The sequence below is a fragment of the Entelurus aequoreus genome, linkage group LG10, assembly GCF_033978785.1.
Source record: "Entelurus aequoreus isolate RoL-2023_Sb linkage group LG10, RoL_Eaeq_v1.1, whole genome shotgun sequence".
Classification (NCBI taxonomy): Eukaryota; Metazoa; Chordata; class Actinopteri; order Syngnathiformes; family Syngnathidae; genus Entelurus; species Entelurus aequoreus.
Window position 1 is genome coordinate 20837279 of NC_084740.1, and position 22418 is coordinate 20859696.

The following is a 22418-nucleotide window of genomic DNA, read 5'->3' on the forward strand; positions in this document are numbered from 1 at the left end:
TGTTCAAATAAGCTTTTAGATACCTTATTTTTCACATGCAATATATGAGCTTTCCATTTCAACTTTTCAACTAAGAAGACCCCAAGAAATTTGATTTCGTGTTGTGGGGTGAGTGAGGTAATACGAATGAGAGTAATACACAAACTGGACTCTGGGTGGTAGCATAGTGCCGTCACACGTTGTTTGCAACCACCAACGAGAAGAGCAAGAAATGCGTTTCGTTTCCTTTGTGTAATATCGCGAGACTTGAACGTTTTCTCTTGTGTACTGTTGCGCGTTCAAGGTAAGTGCTCGTTGAAGTCTCACTTCGCATATAAACCAATACGTTCGTTTGGAAGAGTGTTGCGCACTATTTTAGTTTATTTATTCGAATGTTTCATGGCATTTGAAAATAGGACGACTTGTAAAGGACAGCGTGGTCGTAGTGATCTGGTTGGACTCCACGCTGTTCAAATGAATGGCGGTTGCTAATGCTAGTGGTTAGCTTTTTATCCAGGCGGTAACGTCCTTTTTTTGTGGCTTTGTGTTCATTTAAGTCTATTATTTTGTTTTGTGTTCATTTAAGTCTTTTATTGTTTTGTTTTAAACTCTTAGATGACTACGACAGAGGCTCGGCTCAAACACACAATCTACATCAACAACTTGAACGAGAAAATCAAGAAAGATGGTGAGTTCCGCCTTTTCAGTACTTTCATTTTTTGAATTATATAAACCTTTACTTATAAATTGCAACCTTTACAAACCATTGAGGAATAATAAACAAAATACGTACAAAAACAGTACAAAACAGCGCCAGGGGGTAACTCAATAAAGTAACTAAAATAAAATGCAAAATATATGTATATATATATGTGTATGTATGTATATATATATGTAACAAAGTGTAAAGCCACAGGCTCACACAACTTCAGTCCATCCATCTTCTCCCGCTTATCCGAGGTCGGGTTGCGGGGGAAGCAGCCTATGCAGGGAAGCTCAGACTTCCCTCTCCCCATCCACTTCGTCCAGCTCTTCCTGAGGGATCCCGAGGCGTTCCCAGGCCAGCCGGGAGACATAGTCTTCCCAACGTGTCCTGGGTCTTCCCCGTGGCCTCCTATCGGTCGGACGTGGCCTAAACACCTCCCTAGGGAGGCGCTCGGGTGGCATCCTGACCAGATGCCCGAACCACCTCATCTGGCTCCTCTCCATGTGGAGGAGCAGCTGCTTTAATTTGAGCTCCCACCAGATGACAGAGCTTCTCACCCTATCTCTAAGGGAGAGACCCGCCACCCGGCGGAGGAAACTAATTTCGGCCGCTTATACCCGTGATCTTGTCCTTTCGGTCATAACTCAAAGCTCATGACTATAGGTGAGGATGGGAACGTAGATCGACCGGTAAATTGAGAGCTTTGCCTTTCGGCTCAGCTCCTTCTTCTCCACAACGGATCGATACAGCGTCCACATTACTGAAGACGCCGCACCGATCCGCCTGTCGATCTCACCATCCACCCTTACACAATTCTTACACAATTTCAGTAAATAATTTAAATTTGGAACACAGCATCATCGTTTTCACAGCTTTTTGGTTGTTGGAGGTAGAGATTGTTTTAACATAGAGTTCTAACTATATACTTGATATATCGCGGGTTTGTCTCTGTGCGATACAGAAAATTACTTTGGTGATATTTGAGTATACGTTCTCATGCGGTTGCTTTTAGCTGCGGGCATTACACTACAGGCTCTTCTCACTCTTTCTTATCTCTCCTTCTCACAGAGACATAAAACAAGCGCACCTTCTTACATACGTCACATATTGTCGCGCGTGCAACGTCATACGCTCTTGCGGAGCAGAGAAGTAGCGGCATGGGTAACGTTAGCTGTGGTGCGAGCGGTAATACGAGACAGTAAAGGTGCGAATCTGGTAACAAATGAAGGAAGAAGAATTAATTCCCAAGAAAAACAGCAGGGGGTCCATCGTCTGGCGGTGGTTTGGCTTCAAGCGGGAAGATGTTGAACAGACAACCGTAATGTCAAGTATGTGGCAAAAGCGTTGCTACAAAAAGTAGCAGCTTTAGTAATGTAGCATCATTTGAAAAGTCACCGGCTAGAAAATGAAGAGTACTTGAAACTCTGCATGTCATTATCTCCGTTCGGTGCCACACCCACAAGCTGCCCAAGCAACCATTTCCAGTTTAACAGCGTATGAAACAAATAGTCAACAACAGAAGGAGATAACGTCCGCAAGAACCTACCACATAGCGAAGGACATACACTATTTGATTTCCTATTATGCAGCTCATTTTTATTTGACACTTATTGAAATATCTTGTGTGACATCATGCACAAAAGTGCACTTTATTTATTTTAAACTATTGTAGTGGCGTTCTGTACAAAAAGTGTACTTAAAGGCCTACTGAAACCCACTACTACCGACCACGCAGTCTGATAGTTTATATATCAATGATGAAATCTTAACATTATAACGCATGCCAATACGGCCGGGTTAACTTATAAAGTGACATTTTAAATTTGCCGCTAAACTTCCGGTTCGAAACGCCTCTGAGGATGACGTATGCGCGTGACGTAGACCGGCGAACACGGGTATGCCTTCCACATTGAAGCCAATACGAAAAAGCTCTGTTTTCATTTCATAATTCCACAGTATTCTGGACATCTGTGTTCGTGAATCTGTTTCAATCATGTTCATTGCATTATGAAGAAGGAAGCTGAGCAAGCAAAGAAGAAAGTTGTCGGTGCGAAATGGACGTATTTTTCGAACGTAGTCAGCCACAACAGTACACAGCCGGCGCTTCTTTGTTTACATTCCCGAAAGATGCAGTCAAGATGGAAGAACTCGGATAACAGAGACTCTAACCAGGAGGACTTTTGACTTCGATACACAGACGCCTGTAGAGAACTGGGACAACACAGACTCTTACCAGGATTACTTTGATTTGGATGACAAAGACGCAGACGTGCTACTGTGAGTATGCAGCTTTGGCTTCTAAACATTTGATCGCTTGACCGTATGTGCGCAACTTTTTTTTGCGTATGTACGTAACTTTTTTAAAATATATAAGCTTTATGAACCTTGGTTTAGGTGAACGGTCTTTTGGGCTGAGTGATTGTGTGTGTTGATCAGGTGTTTGAATTGTATTGGCGTGTTCTATGGAGCTAGGAGCTAGCATAGGAGCTAGGAGCTAGCATAACACGTACCGTACCGTACGTGCGCGTCACGTACATAACTTTTTAAAAATATATAAGCTTTATGAACCTTGGGTTAGGTGAACGGTCTTTTGGGCTGAGTGATTGTGTGTGTTGATCAGGTGTTTGAATTGTATTGGCGTGTTCTATGGAGCTAGGAGCTAGCATAGGAGCTAGGAGCTAGCATAACACGTACCGTACCGTACGTGCGCGTCACGTACGTAACTTTTTAAAAAATATATAAGCTTTATGAACCTTGGGTTAGGTGAACGTCTTTTGGGCTGAATGATTGTGTGTGTTGATCAGGTGTTTGAATTGTATTGGCGTGTTCTATGGAGCTAGGAGCTAGCAGAGGAGCTAGGAGCTAGCATAACAAACACGCAGGTGTTTTTATGCAGGATTAATTTGTGGCATGTTAAATATAAGCCTGGTTGTGTTGTGGCTAATAGAGTATATATATGTCTTGTGTTTATTTACTGTTGTAGTCATTCCCAGCTGAATATCAGGTCACCCCCGGCTCTCACAGCATCTTCCCTATCTGAATAGCTTCAACTCCCCACTAGTCATTCACTTGCACTTTACTCATCCACAAATCTTTCATCCTCGCTCAAATTAATGGGGAAATTGTCGCTTTCTCGGTCCGAATCTCTCTCACTTCATGCGGCCATCATTGTAAACAATAGGGAACTTTGCGTATATGTTCAACTGACTACGTCACGCTACTTCCGGTAGGGGCAAGCCTTTTTTTTATCAGATACCAAAAGTTGCAATCTTTATCGTCGTTGTTCTATACTAAATTCTTTCAGCAAAAATATGGCAATATCGCGAAATGATCAAGTATGACACATAGAATAGATCTGCTATCCCCGTTTAAATAAAAAAAATTCATTTCAGTAGGCCTTTAAATTTAGTGTTGTTTTGATATGTCACCTGAGTGACATCATGCACAAAAGTGCACACATAGCTTGTTTTAAAATGTCTCTGACAATCTTGCACTTTCTGTTTTGAAATGACATGAATGTTTGTGCCACTGCTTAATAACTGTTTAATAAATACACTTTTGCTAAATTGACTTAGTTGTGATTTCCCTCTCTGCATGAAAGTTTAAAATGAGCATATATTAATGCAATATGAAGAAGAATGTTTTAATGTAGACACATAGAATCATCATACTGCTGTGATTATATGCATCAAGTGTTCATTAAAGGCTAAGGCAAAATATCCAGATATATATCGTGTATCGTGACATGGCCTAAAAATATTGAGATATTAATAAAAGGCCATATCGCCCAGCCCTAGTTCACGCAGTGTTTAGTGACTAGCAAGCTGTCTAACACGCCCCTGACGGCACAATAAAGGTAAGAAGTACACAGAACGAAGAAAAAAAACATTTACCCTAATTTTCCCCAAATCCTCATTAGCTTTGGACCAACAGTTGTGACTTGTGTATAGTATGTCAACTGGGCTGGCTGCTTCCAATGTGTTTGTAATCACTGCACTGATTACAAATTGATTACATTGTCTGTGCTTTTACCTTTGTTTTTTTAAATATGTTTCATAGGTTTTGTTGTTGCGAGCCTGCATGGCTTCCAGATTTCGTCGTCATCATACTTGAATATTTAACTAATGTTGCTTTTTACTGCAATATTGATTAGTTTGGAATATTGGTAACACATGCAGAAAAGTTGCAATTCTGAAGTAAGGTTTAATAATTTACTGTTACTGAGTGAGATATACCACATTTCACACGTGTGCAGTATGTATGTTTGCTTACCCTCACACAAGATATTGTCATTCATTGGCACTCTATCTAGCCTTCCTGGCAAACCTTTACACTATTTTCCATAATTTTCTTCGATGCAATGCAAATGTTTCCTGCATTTTTGTCAAGTGGACCAATCCCATGCCGCACAACAGGGCATGTTTACGCAGCAAGAAACTCTTAAAAATTAAAGTCTAATGAGAAAGTTCAGTGTCGCTTTGTGGCACAACATGGTGCCATGTAGTCATGTGACAGACTTTTGACCAATCATTTAGGAGATCGTCTGAAACCAAGTTGTCCTTATTTTCTATAGACTGCTCTGATTGGTACAGTTTGAGAATTACTGCTCTATATTATGACCAAATCCTGTGATTGTGAGGTCAAATGTTATTCTAATGTGTACATGTTTCTTTTTACAGAACTGAAGAAGTCCTTGTATGCCATCTTCTCACAATTTGGACAAATTTTGGATATCCTGGTGGCACGGACCTTTAAAATGAAGGGTCAGGCTTTTGTGATCTTTAAAGAGGTTACCAGTGCCTCCAATGCTCTGCGTTCCATGCAGGGATTCCCTTTCTATGATAAACCTATGGTATGTTCGTCACTAGACTTTGACGTGTCCTGTACCGCCTGTGAATATGTTGTCAATCATTCAACTCACCCTACAGCGCATCCAGTATTCCAATCAGGATTCAGATATCATTGCCAAAATGAAAGGGACCTTTGTGGAGCGGGATCGCAAAAAGGAGAAGAAGAGGCCTCCTAAACCCGAGTCGAGTGGTAACAAGAAGGCTGCTGCCAACGCGGCTGGAGGCGTTCCTGTAAGTGGAACACGCTCATGTATATTGAGTCAAATTTGAGCGTTGCAGGTTTATTACTCAATTATGAGCCGCCATTACTTCTTTTTTTTATAAGGGAATGCCTCAAATGAACCAGGCCCGTATGATGCACATGCCAGGACAGCCACCCTACATGCCTCCACCGGGCATGATGCCACCCCCAGGGATGCCCCCAGGTTCCATGGCTCCTGGTCAGATGATGCCTGGCCAGATGCACCAACAGGTATTGTTGTCATTGAGAGCACATTTTTCTCTTAGGATGTCTGCACTGTTTCTTAAAACGAAAGTTGCAAATCTGTCAATTCGTGTAAATTGGTTACTGTTGTGACCTAGCCAGGGATGTAACAATATGAACATTTTCACATCACAGTTGTTGTGACCAAAATTGTCGCATTTATGTTGAATGCGCTTATACACACACTAAGTTTAAAAATAAATAAATATATATATATATATATTATAGCAATAATAAATAGACACGCAATATGCTTACCTTGGCAGATTAAACATTAAATATTGCTCTGGCTTTTTAAGAGCCATGATATTTTAATTTGTGTGTTTTAATATTTATATATATATATATATATATATATATATATATATATATATATATATATATATATATATATATATATATATATATATATGCTTCTGTTTTACTTTGTAAAAGTTTTAAAGTCCTTTTAAATTAATATCAAGGAAAACAAGGGGTGCACGTCCAGTTTGTGGTGTCACGTGGGTTCACTTCCTGTTGTAGACACCATTGTGTCATATGCTTTGGAGTGTAGATTGATCACCTGTTCTAAGATCTCACAGGGTCAATGTGCAAACTGAAATAGCTTAGTTGCTCAGACATCAATGAGTGTATACAAGTTTAAGTTTTGTAATGGGAAAATATGTTCATGTCTCCACTATTCATGTTACCATTTAAGCTAGCCAACAGTTAGCATGCTAGCATTCTTATCCAGTAAATAAGCAGTATCACCAGTTTGAGTTTTTCGAAGTGTGGTGTATCATCAAGACTAGGGATGTCCCGATCAACATTTTTCGGCTTCTGATCCAATTGAATTTTGACTCCAATACTTTGGCAATAGCTTATAGAACTAAGCACTTTTACCAAGTACCGGTAAGAAATCTAAAGGGGCTGTTTGCAACTTCCTCACAGTTACATTTTTCAAAGCAACAAATATAACAAGAACTCCGTTGGCTAGCCTATGTTGCCATAAGTGGTTTAACAGAACAAATTTGCTTTAAAGTAGTCTATATTTTTCACAATTACGTCTTATCCCTTACTTACTGCTGGCTCAAAGAAAATTGGTGTATCCTGCGCATACGTCTTCATGTATGAACAGGAAGCACGTGCACATATACAAAAAGCAACAAACAATTTGCAGTCATTGCACTGAGCGCCACAGCCACAGACCGCACCGGGGACTGCCACCGAGAGGCGAACAGTACGCAGCCACCCTGGGTAAATGAGCAATTGACCTGCCACTCAGCGCGCAGCAGGCACCCAAGCCGATCCACCACCAGTCCGACTGCCCCCAAGCATGCCAGTAGATCCCACTGACATCCACTCTTTCAAAAAAAAAAAGAAGAAAAAAAAGCCTGGTCGCCAACAAACCCATCCCGCATCCAGGCCCCCCCCGCCCACCACCCACCAGGCATATCAACCGGTAAAAAGCCATAAGGGCCCAGCCCCGCGCCCACAGCCGGCATACCATGGCACCTCAGCAGCGATCAGCAATGCACAATCATTGGTACTTTAACTTTTAAGTTCTCCCACTTGAAAAGATGAGAGGCCTGTAATTTTCATCATATGTACACTTCAACTATGAGAAACAGAATGGGGGAAAATAATCCAGTAAATCACATTGTCGGGTTTTTAATTAACTGGTAAATTCCTCTGTAAAATAAGTATTTGGTTACCTACAAACAAGCAAGATTTCTGGCTTTCACAGACCTGTAACTTCTTCTTTAAGAGGCTCCTCTGTCCTCCACTCGTTACCTGTATTAATGGCACCTGTTTGGCCTCGTTATCAGTATAAAAGACACCTGTCCACAACCTCAAACACTCACACTCCAAACTCCACTAAGGCCAAGACCAAAGAGCTGTCAAAATTGTGGACCTGCACCAGGCTGTGAAGACTAAATCTGCAATAGGTAAGCAGCTTGGTGTGAAGAAATCAACTGTGGGAGCAAGTATTAGAAAATGGAAGACATACAAGACCACTGATAATCTCCTTCGATCTGGGGCTCCACGCAAGATCTCACTCACCCCGTGGGTCAAAATGATCACAAGAACGGTGAGCAAAAATCCCAGAATCACACAGGGGCACCTAGTGAATGACCTGCAGAGAGCTGGGACCAAAGTAACATCAGTAACACTACGCTGCCAGGGACTCAAATCCTGCAGTGCCAGACGTGGCCACCTGCTTAAGCCAGTACATGTCCAGGCCCGTCTGAAGTTTGCTAGAGAGCATTTGGATGATGCAGAAGAGTATTGGGAGAATGGCATATGGTCAGATGAAACCAAAATATAACTTTTTGGTAAAAAGTCTACTTGTTGTGTTTGGAAGAGAAGGAATGCTGATTTGCATCCAAAGAACACCATACCTACTGTGAAGCATGGGGGTGGAAACATCATGTTTTGGGGCTGTATTTCTGCAAAGGGACCAGGACGACTGATCCGTGTAAAGGAAAGAATGAATGGGGCCATGTATCGTGAGATTTTGAGTCAAAACCTTCCATCAGCAAAGACATTGAAGATGAAACATGGCTAGGTCTTTCTGCATGACAATGATTCCAAACACACCACCCGGGCAACGAAGGAGTGGCTTCGTAAGAAGTATTTCAAGGTCCTGGAGTGGCCTCGCCAGTCTCCAGATCTCAACCCCTTAGAAAGTCTTTGGAGGGAGTTGAAAGTCTTTGTTGTCCAGCGACAGCCCCAAAACATCACTGCTCGAGAGGAGATCTGCATGGAGGAATGGGTCAAAGTACCAGCAACAGTGTGTGAAAACCTTGTGACGACTTGCAGAAAACATTTGACTACTGTCATTGCCAACAAAGGGTATATAACAAAGTATTGAGATTAACTTTTGTTATTGAACAAATACTTATTTTCCACCATCATTTGCAAATAGATTGTTAAAGAAATCATACAATGTGATTTTCTGCATTTTCCCCCCCCAATCTGTTTCTCATAGTTGAAGTGTACCTATGATGAAAATTGCAGGCCTCTCATCTTTTTGACTGGGAGAACTTGCACAGTTAAAGTTAAAGTACCCATGATTGTCACACACACACACACTAGGTGTGGTGTAATTAGTTTCTGCATTGGACCTATCAACCTTGATCACCCCCTGGGAGGTGAGGGGAGCAGTGAGCAGCAGCGGTGGCCGTGCCCGGGAATCTTTTTTGGTGATTTAACCCCCAATTCCTTGGGGACTAAATATTTTGACTAAATACTTTATATTTTTTGCCCCACTGTACATACATACATACACACACAGGCACACATACACGCGCATCCATATACACAAACACACACATAATTAAAAAATAAGACACTGTGAATTCAATCTTAACTAGTTTGCTGTCAAAAGAAGCTGAATCACAGTTTATCCAAGGCCAAGCTGACATTTATCCTTTGATCATTGAGTGCCTGCTCTTTTTAATTTTTTTTACTTTTTAACAATGCATTTGTGCTTCAGGTTTCGGAAAATCCTCCCAATCACATCCTCTTCCTGACCAACTTGCCCGAGGAGACCAACGAACTCATGCTGTCCATGCTCTTCAACCAGTCAGTACAAACTCCTCCACGTATGTTTGTAACTATCGTACAAATACTAACTGTGTCATTTGTCCAGATTTCCAGGATTCAAAGAAGTGCGTCTGGTTCCTGGTCGCCACGACATCGCGTTTGTGGAATTTGACAATGAAGTCCAGGCAGGTGCCGCACGTGACTCACTGCAGGGCTTTAAGATCACACAAAGCAATGCTATGAAGATCTCGTTTGCCAAGAAATAACAGGTGGGACGAAACCTGCCTCTTCATCGCTCTCACACAGGTCTGAGATTTAGTGACATTTTTTATATATATATGTATCAAGTTCTCTCTTTTTTTTTTAGGATTATTATTACTACTACTATTTTTAAAGTTCACCAGTTTAGCTGTGTTCGTATTAAAGCATTGCACCCAGCGTCTGGTCCATCAGACATTGTACCTGGAGCTGTTTATGTTGAAATTAAAACGTTATCAGAGATGATGTGCTGCCCATGACTAATTTGTTCATATTTGAGGATTGTTAAGCTCAGCAGAGGGCGCCATTGGACTATATTGCAAAAATGTGCAGTCAGTCTGCCAGTGAAGGTGAGTATATGCAGCTAAGACCAAAATTGGTTCATGCCCACCCTTTGACTCAAATGAATTATTTAATGAATGGGTACATTTTAGAGTCTATGCCAGGGGTGCCCATTACGTCGATCGCGAGCTGCCGGTGGATGGTGGAGGGTGTGTCAGTCGATCGCCAGCCAGGCATTAAAAAAAATAGACCTAAAAATTTGCGATCATCAACTTTCACCAAGACGTCACTTTGGTCACTTGATTGACATTCATCATTAACAAAAAATGACCGACAGGAAGGCGAGAAACACTTTGTATTTCAACAGACTCTTGCGCTGTACCTGCCGTCAAAACTCTAAAGACCGATCGCACAGTTCCTGTCTTCACAATAAAAGCCCTGCTTCATCCTGCCTGCGATAACAAAATAGGAGTCTCAGAAAGCTAGCGTGCACAAGCTAGCAAGCTACAGAGTTTGCCGCCAATGTATTTCTTGTAAAGTGTATATAAAGGAGTATGAAAGCTGGACAAATAAGATGGCAAAAAGCAAGCACTTTCATGTGGTATTGGACAGAAAGGAGGACTTTTTCAGGGACGGCGTGGCGAAGTTGGTAGAGTGGCTGTACCAGCAATCGGAGTGTTGCTGGTTACTGGGGTTCAATTCCCACCTTCTACCTTCCTAGTCACGTCCGTTGTGTCCGTGGGCAAGACACTTCACCCTTTGCCTCTGATGGCTGCTGGTTAGCGCCTTGCATGGCAGCTCCCGCCATCAGTGTGTGAATGTGTGTGTGAATGGGTAAATGTGGAAATACTGTCAAAGCGCTTTGAGTACCTTGAAGGTAGAAAAGCGCTATACAAGTATAACCCATTTATCATTTATTTGAAAATGTGGACGTTATCATCACTACTGTCTGATTCCAATCTATGCAAGTCATCACAATCATACCAACTTATATTCTTGTCTTCATGAAAGAAAGGAATGTTAAACAAGCTTGTATTATCATTAAATACATTTAACTTGTTAACAAAAACCAATCTTTCATAAATAAATAAATATAAATGATATATATGAATGAGGTAGATCCCCTCGTCTTGGTCAATTGAAAAGTAGCTCGCCTGCAGGAAAAGTGGGGTCACCCCTGGTCTATACCATACATGCCCAGCTACTACATTAGTGCACCAAAACTGCTTTTGTTGGATCTCCCCATATAAACGACAGGCCCTAAAATGAAGTTTAACGACCACTTGGGCTCACAGTAGTCCACCAATTAGTAAAGGCCCAATTCCTGTTGTGCGCCCCATCACCAAAGGGCCCTCTCCAACCGTCATATTGCACAGTAGCTTTGCAGAGTAATTATGTGCTGCAAAGACTTCAGTGTATTCATGAGTGCAGTGTTGTGGGATGTGTGAATTCGGCCTGAAAATCTTAATTTGTACTCAGTTTGTTCATTGTACACACTCACAGGGCACCCCCTGTTGTGGACTTAAATTACGTTATTGTCTTTAGGTCGGACTACAGTGTTCGGCCAAAATGCACATTATTCCAGCACTTTCCCAAGCCTTTCCACACTCCCTTATTTTGCCTTGAGAAAGCACTGACCTTAGCCACCAGGGCGCCGTGCGCGTGTGTGTGTGTGCGCTGCATGCTCCTGGCACCATGCCTAGTGCCTTCCAACTAGCCAACAGTATTCTTCCAGTTGCAGGGACTGAAAAGGCAACTTATCTGTTGTTTTGTATGTGGGAGATGTTTACGTCATTCCTCAGTGAAATAAAAGAGAGTGAGATCTTCCTATAGATTTTGTACCCAGCCAGACTGTATCGCTTGTCAGTCTGCTTCCTTCGTGATACAATTGTGTTGGTCTTTTTTCCCCTCAACATCTTGGAAAATACTGGTGCAGGTGGAAACAAAATCATGCTTGCACAAGAGTTACCTGTTAAAATCACTGCACTTTGACATAACCCAATTTAAATTAAAGGTCCTATATTATTTTTCAACAATGTAAATAGGTGTCCGAAGTCCTACAACATCCTACAAAAACTTGACATTTACACAATGTTAATGTAAAATATTTTTTATTATTTATTTATTTTTACAACATTTTACGTCAATGGAAAAACCACAGTACCACTGGTTATTTTTTTGTGTGTGTGTGTGTGTGTGTGTGGGGGGGGGGGGGGTTACAGAAAAAGCTGGCAGCTTAGTTGCCACAATTTTACTTTTAAATTGACGTTGGTTTTTACAACATGATATTATTCATGGGAAAACAGTACAAGTTCCTTTTTTTATTCTGGCAACTTAGCTGCCAGTTTTTCTACCGTAAAAAACAAATGTAACGTCTTTCCATTTACAGTAATACACCGAATACACAACGTAAAATGTATTGCCATTTTTATTAATTTGATGGGTAGTTTGCTGTAATGTTAAGTATTTTACTTTATTTACACAAAAACAAGAAAGTTTGATAATATACTGTAATATTTGTTGCAATATTGGATACTATTCAAGTTTAAAAGGCATGCAATTTCAAGCAGTACACATATTTTTTCTATCAAAATGGAAAAAAAAAAAATTACATTTAGTGAGAAAATAGGAAGTACTTTATTGAAACATAATTTCCAGGTGTTAGCGGGCCAGATAAAATTATGTTTCGGGCCAGAAGTGTGACACTTGTGCCCTATAATGACAATGTGAATTTCTTGTTTTTGTGTTGGCCCTGTGATGAGGTGGCGACATGTCCGGGGTGTGCCCTGCCTGAGTGCAGCTGGGATAGGCTCCAGCACCCTACACAACCCCGAAAATTAGCAAATTTCTTAGAATTGAGAAACTTAAAAAAAAAAAAACAATCCATTGTACGTAAGTATTCAGTCTTTGCTCAATATTTTGTTGATGCAGCTTTGGCAGAAATTATAGCCTCAAGTCTTTCAATAAGATGGCAAACCTATCTTTGGACAGTTTGCCTCATTCCTCTTTGCAGCACCTCTTAAACTCCCATCAGGTTGGATGAAAAGTGTTGGTTTTCATCCAGGATGTCTCTGTACATTGCTGCATTCATCTTAGTCTAGTCAGGTGACCAAGAACCTGATGGTCACTCTGTAAGAGCTACAACATTCCTCTGTGGAGGGAAGAGAACCTTCCTGAAGGACAACCATCTCTGCAGCAATCCACCAATCAGGCCTGTATGGTAGGGTGGCCAGACAGAAGCTATTTCTGGGTAAAAAGCTTCTCAGACCGTGAGAAACATAATTATCTGGTCTGATGAGACAAAGATTGAACTCTTTGGCATGAATGCCAGACATAATGCTTGGAGGAAACCTGGCACCACTCATCACCAGGCCAATGCCATCCCTGCAGTAAAGCATGGTGGTGGCAGCATCATGATGTGGGGATGTTTTTCAGTAGCAGGAACTGGGAGATTAGCCAGGATAGAGGGAAAGATTAATGCAGCAATGTACAGAGACATCCTGGATTAAAATCAACATTTCTCGGTGTCGCAAAGAGGAATGGACGAAACTGCTTAAAGATAAGTGTGCCAAGCTTGTGGCATCGTATTGAAAAAGACTTGACCCTGTAATTGCTGTCAAATGTGCATCAACAAAATATTGATTAAATGCTGTGAATATGTACAGTCCCTACGTTTGGCTTTTCTTCTTTTTTTAAAAATAAATAAATTGGCAAAATAAAAAACTTGGCACACTCATGAGGTATTGTCTGTAGAATTTGAGGACAAACATGAATTTATTTCATTTGAGAATAAGGCTGTATCAACAAAATGTTGATACAGTGCTGTGAATACTTTCCAGATGCACTGTATGTAGCTCTAACGCTAATGCCATGTGTTTGTACCCGTGCAATGCTATAAGAAGCAATATTGTGCAGTTGATCCAATTTTTATTTACAGCAAATTGTACTGTGTAACTCTGGTTCAATATAATATATGCCAATGCCGCACATCACACACAAGGAAACTATACATAAACATTACTTAGATTACATTACATAGAGAACACTAGCATGGTAATTTTAACAGCAACATGATAGGATAGCCTATTCTCTGAGGAAAAATACACTTACGACTGATGCATAGTAGCTTTAGGCTTTGTTTTAAGATATATAGCGAATAAATAATTTTTTAAATTGAATTTACTATTGCTTGTTGTGGGAGTTTGATATTGTTGGTTTGTACATCTCTTTCACACCCACCTCTTTCAGCCTGCCGAGGCATCTGTTCATGTTTTTTTTATTTTTTATTATTGGAATATATCTCATCACCGTACATATTGACTCTTATCCAAGAATACTGCTCAGATGCACAGAATCCCATGAAGCCGATTATGGCATGTATATTCTGTGTGAAGGATTTAACGATAAACGGTAATAACGATAACCTCGGATAAAACTCCCGACGGTGTGTATTATCGTTTTAAATAAAAATGATAGAAAAACCGAGGTTGATAACTGCACTGATTCACTCACAGACCGACTGGCGCCAGCTCGCTAGCTTAAATACTAACATGAAAACAAGAGACATTAATTTTTTTCCCCATGAAAAAAAAAAGACATCCAAATCTAAACTCATTGCTGTCTGAGCAACTAAAATATTTAATTGTGCACATTGAACCTACAAGCTGTGCTCTCCATCTTTCTTTACTCAGAGGAAAGAAGACAGAGCTGATTTTATGGTGCGTTTAAGGACCACTGAATAGAGTAGGACACAATGCCTGCAAATAATGTGTTATTGTTTGTTAAAGTGCTACTGTAAAAGCCAATATTTTCAACAATAAAAGTTAAGTAATTAAAACCGATAAAATACTAAGACTAAAACACTATCAGTGAAGCATAAGATTATAGAGTGTTTATGTGCACTTTTTGAGCATGTTCAACAATAACTCGGTATTGACGACAACCGTGATATGACATTTTCAAATCGTTACATCCCTGTGTGTACAGTGTTTCCGGATGCTTTGGTTTTGAATATCTCATGCCACCGAGGTCACGGCTCCTTCATGCAAATAAAGGACCTCGGTTCCTCAAGGGCCCTTTGTTCTGATAGGCCGGGTCACTGGCGAGCTCGGGGCCTGAGGAAACACCAGCGGTTGTCAGGGAAGTTGTTGAGCAACAAGACCACCAACGTGTGGTCCAATAAAGAAGGTACATTGTACGGACGGCTAGCTAGAAAATGAGGAAAATATGACTTTTTTTCTGTATTTGAATTCACTGACCTCATCGCTATAAGCATGAGACGGACCAGCAGTTGCCAGAACAGGTCTTGAGTCATGCTTAGCCCCTCCATCTTTACCTTCATTTTCTCTGCAAGCCACTTGTCATTTTGGAGATGTTTTGGGCTCCCTATCATGTTGGAAAACTGCCTCACAATGTCAGAATTAATGTATCTCACTGAACCGCAAGTCCCGTGTGCTGACAGCACTGATGCAGCCCCAGACCATGATTCTACCACCGTCGTGCTTGACTGTAGCCAAGACACAACTGTCTTGCTAATGAATTGTGGTGTCAGATATTGAAACAACGAATTTGGCACTTTTACAGACACCAACCAAATTTCATTGGTGTTACTAGGTTGTGATTCATGTAAACTCTAATGGTGCCATATTTTGATACCTTTGTTATTCATGATGTAATGTCTGGTTACAGACTCAAACACTTGGCCAGGAAATACTCAAGCAAATGGACAACAAAGTAAGTACGCCTGGTAGAAGAGAGAGGGGGTTACCCAAATATGCGGTCCTCTCCAAGGTTTCTCATAGTCATTCACATCGACATCCCACTGGGGTGAGTTTTTCCTTGCTCTTATGTGGGCTCTGTACCGAGGATGTCGTGGTGGCTTGTGCAGCCCTTTGAGACACTTGTGATTTAGGGCTATATAAATAAACATTGATTGATTGATTGATTGATTGATTTGTGGAGTGGTCTCAGGCGAACCATCTTGTCCTTAATGTGGACAAGACCAAGGAGCTGGTCATCGACTTCAGGAAGAGAGTGACCCCGGTGGAGCCCATCAAGATCCAGGGCCGGGAGGTGGCAGTAGTGGAGCAGTACAAGTATCTGGGAGTCCACTTGAACAGCAGACTGGACTGGAAGGACAACTGCAAAGCTGTTTACAAGAAGGGCATGAGCAGACTCTTTTTCCTGAGGAAGCTTAGGTCCTTTAATGTGTGCAGCAAGCTGTTGGAGATCTTTTATCAGTCTGTTGTGGCCAGTGCACTGTACTTTGCAGTGGTTTGTTGGGGGAGCAGCACCAGCAAAAGGGACTCAAACCGGATTGATAATCTGATCCGGAAAGCTGGCCAAACTATTGGCACGCAATTGGAGGCGTTTGTGTCAGTGAGGGACAGGAGGTCACTGGACAAACTGCTGGCCATCATAGACAATCCTGCCCATCCACTCCACCTGACAATTTAGGGACAGCGGAGTTCATACTACTGCTGCTGTCACATAGACTGTATATACTGTAATATTGTACATGGTCATTGGTTTATATTGTATATATGTTATAGACATAATATAATATATCTGTATATAAATTACTCTGTACACATATGTATATATTCGTATATATGTTAGATTCTTTTATAGCTATATTAGTCTATACCTGCATTGTCCTTTCCATCATTGTAACTGAGCTACTGTGTTGAACAATTTCCCTTGTGGATCATTAAAGTTTGTCTAAGTCTAAGTGATGCATTTTTAAAATCAGATTAATCACACTCTTTAACTGAATAATCGTGATTAATCACAGGTTATTATTTGCTTGCGTGAATAAAATGAGCTTTAAACACCCCATTATTTGGATACAACGGCAATTTGGGTGTCAAAATGGCATAAAGGAACATTTTTTTAAATGTTTCACTGAGCTGCAAAGCCATAGATTTGCTCAAAACATGGTGACAGTAAGCATTAGGTGCACATTTTGAAAGTTTCTCTTTTTTTGGTATTTTCCTGTAGCAGTTTCATGTCTTCCTTTGAGCGATATTTCCCGCATCTACTTTGTTTTAGCAATCAAGAATATTTCATTTGTTTTTTATCCTTCTTTGTGGGGACATTGTTGATTGTCATGTCATGTTCGGATGTACTTTGTGGATGCCGTCTTTGCTCCACAGTAAGTCTTTGCTGTCGTCCAGCTTTCTGTTTTTGTTTACTTTGTAGCCAGTTCAGTTTTAGTTTCCTTCTGCATAGCCTTCCCAAAGTTAAGTTAAAATTAAGTTAAAGTACCAATGATTGTCACACACACACTAGGTGTGGTGAAATGTGTCCTCTACATTTGACCCATCCCCTTGATCACCCCCTGAGAGGTGAGGGGAGCAGTGAGCAGCAGCGGTGGCCGCGCCAGGGAATCATTTTTGGTGATTTAACCCCCAATTCCAACCCTTGATTCTGAGTGCCAAGCAGGGAGGTAATGGCTCCCATTTTTATAGTCTTTGGTATGACTCGGCCGGGGTCACTGAGTAGGTGTCTTTTCTTAGGGGCCTCACCTTTTGTTTATTTTTGGTTTAAGCATTAGACACCTTTTTACCTGCACGCTGCCTCCCGCTGTTTCCGACATCTACAAAGCAATTAGCTACCTGCTGCCACCTGATATGGAAGAGTATTACACGGTTACTCTGTCGAGCTCTAGACAGCACAGACACTCAACATCAACACATCATTTTCAGACTATAATTACTGGTTTGCAAAAAATATTTTTAACCCAAATAGGTGACATTAGATAATCTCCCACGGCACACTAGACTGTATCTCACGGCACAGTGGTTGAAAAACACTGATCTACCTCATTCATATATATAATTTGTATTGATTTTGTTTATGAAAGAGAGGTTAACAAGTCAAATGTGTTTAATGATAATACAAGCATGTTTAACATTCCTTTCTTTCATGAAGACAAGAATATAAGTTGGTGTGATTGTGATGACTTGCATTGATTGGAATCAGACAGTAGTGATGATATCCTCCACATTTTCAAATGGAGGAGAAAAACAGTCCTCCTTTCTGTCCAATACCACATGAAAGTGCTTGCTTTTTGTTTGTCCAGCTTCCATACTCCTTTTTATACACTTTACAAGAAATACATTGGCGGCAAACTCCGTAGCTTGCTTGTGCAGCCCCTTGAGACACTCGTGATTTAGGGCTGTATAAATAAACTTTGATTGATGATTGATTGATTGAACTGTCTTTAGAGTTTTGACAGGCGGCGCGAGAGTCTGTTGGAATAAAAAGTGTTTCTCGCCTTCCTGTCGGTCATTTTTTCTTAATAATGATCTGGCAGCAGCCAGCGTCATCTCACAAGACCCTCGGGTGCCGTGAATGTCAATCAAGGGACGAAAGTGACGTCTTAGTAAAGATTGGTGACCGCTAATTTTTAGGACAATTTTTTTAATGCCTGGACTGACACACCCTCCACCATCCACCGCTAGCTCGCCATCGACGTAATGGGCACCCCTAGACAAGTTCATATATGAATAATAATAATAAAAATGCCGTCTAAACGGGGAGAATAAAAATAATAAAAAAAACAGCAATGTTAATAGGGTCCTTACGGTGCTTGTGCCGCTGCTCGCAAAAGCACTTGTTCTACGACCTTTTTCGAACATTTTCTGAAAATGTCATCAAGCAGCTGGTTGCATTGTTTTTTATTTATGCAGTAGCACTTTTTTCAGAACACTGACCCACCGCATCCTATTTTTTTGTAAATTGTGGCCCCAAATGAGTAACCTGACTCTGGCCAAACCCTTGTAGTTGGTTGAGCTCCACACAAGGATCTGGGCTCCAAGGCATTGCAAACTCCTTCCAGATAGCAAAAAATAATGAACCAATCAGGATCGCCGGGCGGGATTTCATAGATGTGACGTAGCGCCGAAGGGACTGTTTGATTCAAACAACAATGGCGAGTTGCTATTGTTTTGTCCAATCTATCGAATATTAATTATTTAAAAGGTGAACAGAGAACAGTTTAGAAGGCATTTATTGTTCGCAAGGATGTTTTGGTTCTTCCGACCGGATTTGGATTTCTCAGCGTGGCTCTCATCACCGCCACGGCTTGATTTCCATATGAGTGCTTGAAGTAGCACGTCATTCAAGATAATGGACAAGTGCTTTATCCAATCACATACAAGGATTTTTTTTTACAAGGCCACGCCTTCTGAAATACATCTCCTATGGAGAACTCCCAGATCCTTGTGTGGAGCTCAGCCAACTACAAGGCTCTGGCCAGAGTCAGGTTACCAAATTAGCATATGGAATTAAATAGAAAAGAGTTAGAGTTAGAGTTAGAGTTTGAGTTTATTTCGAACATGCACGCATACAACATGATACATCACAATTTCCAGTTTCTCTTTTCAACATGTTCGAAAAGGAGTAGGAAGAAGCAGAGCTTATTTAATCCTACCCCTTTTCTTTACATAACAGTTGCTAAAACTTTTTTATTCACTTCCTGTTCTCAATTTATTCACAATAAACTCCATAGGTAATCACAATAAAAATAAATAAATAAATAATAGTAAGAATTTAATAATAATAATTGGTGAAGAAAGTCATATTTCATATGATGAGATAAGTAAGATTACTTTAAGAATTAATGAATGGATGGATGAAATAAATTGAGAATGTTTGTCATGGTTCTTCTTCTTTGTACTTAAGTTTGAAGAGTTTCTTGAAGTGGATCATATTAGTACATTGTTTGATTGCTTTGCTTAATCCATTCCATAATTTAATTCCACATATTGATATACTGAAGGTCTTAAGTGTTGTACGTGCGTACAAATGTTTTAAAATACATTTTTCTCTAAGATTATATTTCTCCTCTTTTGTTGAGAAGAATTGTTGTATATTCTTGGGTAGCAGGTTATAGTTTGCTTTGTGCATAATTTTAGCTGTTTGCAAATTCACTATGTCGTGGAATTTCAGTATCTTTGTTTCAATAAATAAAGGATTTGTATGTTCTCTATATCCAACATGATGTATTATTCTAACTGATCTTTTTTGTAACACCGTTAATGAATGAAGTGTACTTTTGTAATTATTTCCCCATATTTCTACACAGTAGCTCAGATATGGTAACACTAGTGAGCAGTAGAGAATATGAAGTGATTTTTTGTCTAGAACATGTTTTGCTTTATTCATTATTGACGTGTTTCTTGCTACTTTATGTTGTATATTTTTACGTGAGATTTCCAGTTCAATTTATCATCAATCATTATACCTAGAAATTTGGTTTCATTTACTCTTTCAATTTCTATTCCGTCTATTTGTATTTGTGTTTGACTTTCTCTTCTACTGTTGCCAAATAGCATTACTTTAGTTTTACTAAGATTCAACGATAGTCTGTTTTTGTCAAACCATCTTTTTAATTTGTTAATTTCTTCTGTTATTATTTGTATTATCTCCTGTGTGTTCTCTCCTGAACAAAACGCTGTTGTATCATCCGCAAATAATACTAACTTCAAATCTTTTGTAACTTTACAAATGTCATTTATATAGAGATTGAATAATTTAGGTCCTAATATTGATCCCTGAGGTACACCACAGGATATATTTAGCGTTGTAGACGTGTGTTCGCCTAGCTTCACGTATTGTTTCCTGTTCGTTAGATAACTTCTTATCCAGTTTAATACTAACCCTCTGATGCCATATCGTTCTAGTTTTTTGATTAAAATATTGTGATTAATTGTGTCAAATGCTTTAGTTAGATCCATAAAAACTGCTGCTGCACATTTTTTACTGTCTATTGCATTGGTCATTTCTTCTGTAATTTCAATTAAAGCCATTGAAGTTGAGACATTAGCTCTGTATCCATATTGGTTCTCTTCGATTATTCTATTTTTATTTATGAAACTCTCTAATCTGTTATTAAACAGTTTTTCAATGATTTTAGAAAATTGTGGAAGTAAAGAAACAGGTCTATAATTTGTAAATTGATGTTTATCTCCAGTCTTATAAATTGGTGCAACTTTAGCTATTTTCATTTTGTTTGGGAATGTACCTGTTTGAAATGATAGATTACTAATATACATTATTGGTCCTGAGATCTCTTCTATAACCTTTTTTATCGTTTCCATATCAATTCCATTACAATCAGTTGAAGTCTTAGATTTACATTTTTTCACGATTGTAACTATTTCCTCCTGTGTCACATTACTGAGGAACATGGAGTTGGGATTTCGCTCTATGGTATCATTATAGTCCTCAATTGGAACTGGGTCTGGAATCCTTTCTTCCAATTTTGGTCCAATATTTACAAAATAATTATTGAAGCTTTCAACTACTTCCTTTATGTTGTCATTTTTTTTATTTCCGTCTAAAAAGTATTGAGGGTAGTCCCTCTTTGTGCCATTTTTAATAATGCTATTAAGGATGCCCCATGTTGCTCTCATATTATTTTTGTTCCTGTGCAATAATTCACTGTAATATTAGTTTCTACATGATCGTAGTATGTCTGTTAACTTGTTTTTATACTTTTTGTACTTAATTTCTGCCTCTATAGTTCTTTGTGCTATAAATTCTCTATATAGTGTATTCTTCTTCTTACAAGCATTTTTTAATCCTTTTGTCATCCATGGTTGATTATTCTTTCTCTGTTTATTAATGAGTTGTATCCATGGACAATGTTTGTCATAAAGTATTATGAACTTGTTTAAGAAATGTTCTTTTGCTTCATCAACCTCTTTTTCATTATACACATTGTCCCAATCTTGCTTTTGTAGCTCAATTTTGAAAGCAGTCATCCTCTTCTCTGTGCATAGTCTTCGAAATGTCGTTTTGTCTTCCATGTTCTTCTTGTAGTGTCCATCATATATTGTAAAAACTGGCAGATGATCACTAACGTCGGTTATAAGTAGACCACTTGTAGTGTTATTGTCAAACTCATTGGTAAAAATATTATCAATAAGTGTGGCACAGTGTGCTGTGATTCTGCTTGGCTTTGTGATTTTTGGATATAAACTGATGCTGTACATTGTTAGACTTTTGCTTGTTAGGGTTCAATAAGTCAATATTAAAGTCACCACATAAGAACATTATTCTTTGACCATTATCCATGTAAGTAGCCTTGATCCATTCTTCAAATGTTTCTATACTTGACTTAGGTGATCTATATATACAACTGATGAAAATGTTTTTGCTTTTTTCCTGACATATTTCAATGGTTATACATTCTAAGATATTATCTATAGCAAATGACATGTTTTTTACCACTTTGTAGTTCAGGTTCTTCATCACGTACACAGCTACTCCTCCTCCATTTTTGTTGGTTCTGTTGATGTAGTTTAGTTCATATCTCTCCAGA

The 22418-nt window shown here is 39.7% G+C and overlaps 1 protein-coding gene across 2 annotated transcripts; it reads left to right on the top strand.

Annotated features, from left to right (window-relative positions):
* The first annotated feature begins 205 nt into the window (after positions 1-205).
* LOC133659321 (U1 small nuclear ribonucleoprotein A-like) lies at positions 206-10048 on the top strand. Of its 2 annotated transcripts, none has more exons than XM_062062070.1 (7): positions 206-283; positions 595-667; positions 5365-5537; positions 5614-5766; positions 5861-6007; positions 9498-9586; positions 9654-10048. In XM_062062070.1, the coding sequence occupies exons 2-7, from the start codon at positions 595-597 to the stop codon at positions 9811-9813; spliced, it is 795 nt and encodes a 264-aa protein (XP_061918054.1). In that variant the 5' UTR covers positions 206-283; the 3' UTR covers positions 9814-10048. The 2 variants fall into 2 exon arrangements, with proteins under 2 accessions (XP_061918054.1, XP_061918055.1); XM_062062071.1 differs by lacking the exon at positions 206-283 and adding an exon at positions 324-499.
* Positions 10049-22418: the final 12370 nt, after the last annotated feature.